Source organism: Juglans microcarpa x Juglans regia, chromosome 1D, assembly GCF_004785595.1.
Source record: "Juglans microcarpa x Juglans regia isolate MS1-56 chromosome 1D, Jm3101_v1.0, whole genome shotgun sequence".
Taxonomy (NCBI): Eukaryota; Viridiplantae; Streptophyta; class Magnoliopsida; order Fagales; family Juglandaceae; genus Juglans; species Juglans microcarpa x Juglans regia.
Window position 1 is genome coordinate 37,400,790 of NC_054594.1, and position 7,151 is coordinate 37,407,940.

The following is a 7,151-nucleotide window of genomic DNA, read 5'->3' on the forward strand; positions in this document are numbered from 1 at the left end:
AATTAATTATACTTGTACAACTTATTAATATATTTATAACATTTATACAATTATACTCACAAAATAGTCCACCATATCTATACACATATATCATGCATATATTGTATACATATTCATCGAAGCTTACGACCTATAACATACATATAGCAATATATACATATATAATATGATATATTTTTATATACTAATATGTGTATGTGTTAGTAGATGAGCGAGCTAGCAAATTGAGCCAAGCGTTTATAGGAGTTCGTTGGTGAATATCAATAGAGTTGGACGAGTTTTATATGAATTTGTATAATTTAATAATCAATTCTAATGCTTTGTTTATAACTTATGTAATAATCAAATCGAGTCGTATTCGAGCGGTCTATTGGGAAGTTGCGTTTATTTACAGCCTTAGTGATTGTTTATCCACTATAACAAAAATTTATTTTTCTAGCATGGGAAATCGTTGAAAAAAGTACCAAAACTCGCCGCAAATAACCTTGTTCCAACGTTATCACCTCACTGCACGTTGGACGCCAAATAACATTCACATTTGTGAAATTACAACGATTATTGGAATTTGTTGGAAATACTTTCTATTTTCGACGTTCTAACACCGCCGTTAAAAACACAATTAACCGACACAAAAAATGCATCCAAGGAACGCGTGCCTGCGTCGCAAGCCTCTTTGCAGCGATGATCATCTGTCGCTCATATAATCATCTACCAACGAAAATGCCCAAGGCGCACCAATTTCGTCGGAAATAATGGCGTCATTCGCTGCAAATAACGCATTCGCAACGAAGAATGCTCTGCGCTGCCAATAAGCTGAATATTCGTTAGTGGCACACAATAGTGACGGGCATATATAAACGCTGGGAGTTCCTTTTTTTTTTGCCCTCTGGAACTAAATAGGAGTTATTGTGGCGATGTCAATGTCTTCGGCAATTGTTCCAAATCGGCGCCATACATTTGTTGTTATGACGATTTTAACCTGTCGCAAAAAATGTACTTCTCGCTGCAAAAACTTTTCTTGATGCATTGATTAATACGCATTAATTAATTAATTTTCTGCCATAACCTTGTAGAAGATTGGTGTATTTTGATTAATTCACATTTGCTCTGAAATTTGTCCATTCACTCAGTTCCCACAAATTTAACCAAAAATTTAAAAACATGCATTAGAAATGCATTATTCTTAACATGTCAATGTTACTGCCTATGATCCTTTGAATAAATTCTGGACAGACATTCAAAATAAATCTGAAATTAAACTTGTAATCTGTAGATTAGAAAGTCATTCCTGGAATGTCAGACAACATAAGGGGCTACGATGAGAAAGCCAATACATGTCATCTAGGCCCCAATTTCATACCCTATTGGAAGGAATTATAAGAACCTGACACCATATGTAACAAGGAGATACACATTATAAAGAAAGAAACTAGTGAATTAAGTCTTACATATTATAAACCACCATGATATTTAGTTCACACTGATTTAAGGCGTAAACATAAACAACCTTGACTGAGGCAATGACAGAGCATCTGAAGGCAGGGCTGGGTGAATGTTCTTCAGCAGCAACTGGAGTATATCATCTCACAGTTAACTCTAGATCAGCTAGCATCGAACTTATTCGCCTATTTTGTTAAATGAAACCAACGACTCCAATGTTGGATGCTACTTTTCTCTCCCTCTTCTCATTTCTGTTTATATACACCCACATGAATCGGCTGCCTCTGTGAGAAAATAACATACCCAAAAGTAAGTAAACATCACTTAATATATATCCTAAAGCTCCAGCCATCAAATCATACAGAAGCAAGAGACAAGAATATGCAATGCCCACAATTCAACTTTCATTTGGAGTTCATTGAACGTTGTGTAAATACCCTACCCATGTCACTAGAATTCACCGCAGCAATTAATTTCCTGGCATAATGGGCCTAACAAGATTGGGGGTGATTTATTATTAGCATCTTTTGACCCACAATGAACATCAAAATCAGATGCTTACCATAATAAGTCCAAAAAAAAAACTGAATTCCTCACAAAAATATAGTTCTATTGCACATTACCAAGTTGATGTAGTCTGGACACCAAAAATGTAGCAACTTCTTCTACATTTACATATAAGGAGTGTCAGCTTGGCTGGGTCCATTTATCCACCAATGTCTAATGTTAGAGGGAAACCAAAAACCATGATAAACTTCCTTTACCTGCTACAAAATCCAGTTAGGGTGACATTCCAGTTATTTAAAAGTGCACAAAATGTACAATTTCATGACAACACTTGCATGAATATCCAGACTTTTCGTGACTTTAATTGTGGGCCCCAAACCAAGTTCCTACCTATCAATGCCCCAAGTTGAGGCACAAAACTCCAACTAAGTTCAAAATAATGCCCCAAACTAACAAAATATAGCACCATGGAAAACCCCATTCCTCCCACACGAATATATATACATATATATATATATATATATATATCAAAATAACACCCTGCCATCATAACCCTCTAAAAAAACACTAAAAACAAAGGACCAAGACTCTACAGCTTGAACTAAGCAATCCCATGAGTCTTCCTATGAGACTCTCCATGGGATTGTCTTTCCGAGATATAGCTGTTTATGAACTTCTCATACTCAAGTTGCCTTTCCAACAGTAATCTCACATCTCCCCTCAATTCCTCAAGTTGACTCTTGTAAGAGTCAGCCTCTTTTTTATGTCGTTCCACTGCAGCAGCATATTCTGTCCACCGTTCACTCTCAGCTTGTTTTGTAGACTCTGGTATGACCATCTCTCCTAGACCTCTAGCATACCCTGGTCTACTTCCTAGGACCTCCCTAAAAATAGAAGCTGCTGCCTCGTTAGTACTTTGTTCAGGTTCTAATTCATCCATCTTACCAACCATCTCTTTCTGCACAAACACAATGATGAAGTAGTGTTTAATCAGTTCCTTAGGATTTCATAATAATATTGAAAAATGTTACCAGCATACAAAGGTCCAGGCTTAAAGGGATTTTCAATCTCACGTAAAGGTCTTCTGTGGTGGATGTCACGAATTGATTCTTCTTCTTAGACCAACGAACATCCTTGTAGAAGTCCACCAAGTTTTCATTTCTCGAACGCTGTATGTACCATGAGGGTCGTTAGCCGATGTATTAGCAAAATACATGATTTATTGAACCCACCTATTCTAGACACACAAGTAACCAGATCAAACATTATGGCTCATGAGTTTTTTAAACTTATACCACACAGGAACAGATTATAACCACATTACTTATATATGTGAAGAACCTGATCTTATACTGACTTGAACATAAAAACATGGTTTAAGTTATACCTTCTCCTCCAGGATCCTCACAAATGACTTGCGACCCGCTGTGTGGTTAATTTTCAGCCTCTTACGATTCTCTTTATTTTGTTCAGACATTTTCTGCCATCATCTTCCCAAAGTTATCAATATACAAAACAATAACAACCAACAAAGGTGCTATTAATTTAAATACTTAATCACTAGGCTATGTGAGATTAGCCAGTACCTTGAAGGCATCACTTCCCCATCTCCCACATAACTTAACCCAAATGAGGGGTTCGACCAAGCTAGTCCCATTGGCCAATGCTTCTTCATGGCTGCCATACTTCGAATACTTCTTGTGCAGCTCATGATGGAAGGCATTGAATCTCTTATGAAGCTGTTTCCAAACTGCCAATTGGTGATTCTTTAACTCCCAATCCAATTCGAAGTCATCCTAAACATAGCCAATTCATATACCTAAAAATTAGCTCTCCACTTTATATGACATTTTTTAAATGCACTTATTAGTGGCTTACCCGGACACGTTCTATCAGCTCATCCTTTTCGGCCGTACATCAGTCCATCGTGCGTAACTCATATCCGCATGATGTTTCAATATCCATGTCACCCGTGTGGTGAACATGGTTGCATTCTCGCAACGTGGTGTTGTTTCCCCTTCATTGATTTTCAAAGGTATTTTTCGGTGCTTCCGAAACTTCTCAAATTCAGTGCACTTGGCGGGCCTGCATCCACGTTTCTTAGTAGGCTCGTTTAAGGGTACTTGCACTGCGTCAGAGTCCCCTCTAGTGCTATCTGCACAAGCCATGACAATTCAGAAACAAGTTTGATCATATATCTAATCCCTCCTTACTAGTGATCAGAAAAAGTGTTGGCATGACATTTAGCTTACCATTCACTTCTCTTTTTGTGGGGGCATCCGGCATTGGCTGCGCAAATTCAATCTTGAAAACTATGCTCGGTGGCTGAGTTGAGTCATTATAGCTAGACTCACCCTCACCTCTACTGCCTCCACCTCGTCCTCTCCCTCGCCATCGTCCAGTTTGCGCCATTTTTTCTCCAAACTTGACAAATATAAATTAGTAGGATGTCAGGTTTTGTACATCAATCCCATTCATAAAGATCGAGCAAACCCAGATTTGTAGCTTAATCATACAAATCAGATTGCACTGCAAAACCCATTATGAAATCCAACTACAATAATGCAACACCATACCCAAGAAATTACTTAAACATCATCTAATTTATAATCTATTTGACCACTGCACCGAACTGAATTAAATACCAGAAGAGTGATGTTTTTCCGTGCTCCCAACTCTTTGCAACAAATAATTCAACTATAACATTAATCCAACTACAATACAATAACGAATATAATCCATAAGTTTACATCTTTCCTATAAATCAGAATATATCTATGGACACTTTAATGAATATAACGTTTACTGTTCTAATATACCACCATATCAATGCAATATCTTGCAGTATTAGTCACCGAGTTTGACTTCGACCAAACAACAATTTCTAAAAGTTATTCACAAACATAGATAGGAAAATGGGACAGATCATTTGTCCACACACAGACAGAAACATGCTACATGAATTGTATCCATATTTTGGCTGTATGTAATGGAATCTTGTTCAATATCCATATTTTTCTCTTCAAAAAAACCGAGCTAAAGGAGGCCTGTGCAATATTTTACAGATTCAAATATATGGATGGATAACTTACTGAACCTTGCGAGAACCCAATGAAGATGCTTAACCAATAACCAGCCACCTAAAGCCGACAACTATAAAGGTCAAGACTGTCACTAATCAGACAACCATAACCAAAACACAAGGGAGAGTGCACCGAGGAAATAGAAATTGTAAGAACCAAATAAAATGTGTAGCAAATTGAATATAATACATGCATGTTACCCAACTTGAAGATGTGGACTCAACCTAGCAGGAACCATCAAGAAATTAAAGATGGGGCTGAGAAAATATGAGAGACAAAGTCACCCTATGCCGCAACACTCATCCTAAATATAACCCAGCACCAGGAAAGAAATTACCTGGTGGATACTTGTTACAGAATCTTCTTCTCTCCAAATAAGAGTGTACAAGAATTGCCTAGTTTTGGAATCAGACTTGGTGTGGGTTGCAGGAACACGAGCTCTATATGCAAATAGACTTCCACCTCTGTAAGGAAAATATACGTGTTCTGTGAGTAAGACCAGCTTTAGTGTACTTTCAGGTATGTTAGAGCCAAAGAAACTGAGGAGAAATTTACAGTTTTACCCCTTAATTCTGGATAGCGGGAAACTTTCCCTCCCCTGCAGCAAGCATTCGGTTCTCACCTTCCCGCGGCGGAATTAATTACACCCAACGTGAATTTTGCAATGGAATTGTACTTGGGTAGATATCGAAGATGGTATTCTTACGCAGAGGCGATCAATTTATACTGGTGAAAAGTATATTCATATTAAACATTAGTATCCTGATTCTCTCCAAAAACTTGGCAACGTCCATAATTTTGAAGAACGCCGATATTGCTGGGAATCTTAGGAGTCTAGTACTGGTTTGGATTAGAAATGAGATAAAAGATGGTTTTAAATAAAATATGAAAGTTGATAAGATTATTGTTAGAATATTATTTTTTAATATTATTATTATTTTAAAATTTAAAAAAATTGTAATAATGAGATGAAATATTTTTCGAATCCAAACGGAACTTATTATTATTCCAATTAAGATAATAATTATCATAAATGCCTGTCTCTCCTTTTTTGGAGTATATAAACCCAACGACAGTGAGCCATCCAAAAATTTTTCATGGCCTTTGGAACCTATCTTTACAGATTCCTGGATAAGCAATACCTACAGATTACCCACTTCAGTAAGGACCTTCCCATGCCTTTATTGACCATCTAAATTAACACATGCATTTAACATCCAATAGGTTCATATATCCCTGCATTTGTCATCCAACAGGTTAACCAAATTTGCTCTTGAATCGGCATTAATGTGCAGCAGGGTGTAAAAGATAGGGAGATTTTCTCTGCCATGGTGGTAAGCAACTATTTCATTGGGAAAGTACGGACGAAGCTGCCAACAACATGGGAAATGAAAGAAGCAACTTTTCTCCTTGCTCACCATAGGTGAATTTGCCAAGTTTAATAGGCAAGAAATTAATTCAACATGATTGCCAAAGCATGCAATTTCCCTTTAGTTGGTACTGCATGCTAACAGATCGGTATCACCCTCCAGTGTGGAAATTGTTGCAAGATGCATAACACTCTCTTCACCCAAATTGAAGAAATCCAGCTGTTGTGTAAACATTGCATTATAGTACTTTCAAGACCACATATGTGGTGTTTTCAACGTACCCCTTGTTTCGCCGTGAAATCCCCTTGTATAGATCAGAACTCTTCTTGTAAATCTATACAGATGAGGCGTTTGATTGTAGAATAATTTTCCTCTCACTGAGAATATTCAATGATAAGTAAAAACACAAGAAAAATAAAAAGATAAGTATGGTCTAAGCAAATAGTATGCATGCTTTTTTAGTAGTGGTTAGGGTTGATAATTTTCTGATGCTAACACGTATATATAATATGAATCCATCACAAAATGAACAGACTACGACTGATAAGAATTGCTATTCAATTCAAACAAATAGGTTAGGTTAGGGTTAATTCATACAAACTAAACTAAATATACGCAGAACTTGACATATGACATGTAATCATGGATGGCAATGCCACTTTTAATACGTACGTACGTAGCTGGACCTGTACATATATATTGCCCGTCGCATTCTATGAATTGGTTTCGTCTTCAAAATTGACAAATTTCA

The 7,151-nt window shown here is 36.9% G+C and overlaps 1 protein-coding gene across 1 annotated transcript; it reads right to left on the reverse strand.

Moving 5' to 3' along the window:
• Positions 1-1,485: 1,485 nt before the first annotated feature.
• On the reverse strand, positions 1,486-4,359 carry LOC121247164. Its single transcript, XM_041145517.1, has 7 exons — positions 4,200-4,359; positions 3,864-4,102; positions 3,534-3,743; positions 3,335-3,427; positions 3,021-3,116; positions 2,064-2,905; positions 1,486-1,724 (listed from the first exon to the last, which is right to left on the reverse strand). The coding sequence occupies exons 1-6, from the start codon at positions 4,357-4,359 to the stop codon at positions 2,549-2,551; spliced, it is 1,155 nt and encodes a 384-aa protein (XP_041001451.1). The 3' UTR covers positions 1,486-1,724; positions 2,064-2,548.
• Between the last annotated feature and the right edge of the window lie 2,792 nt (positions 4,360-7,151).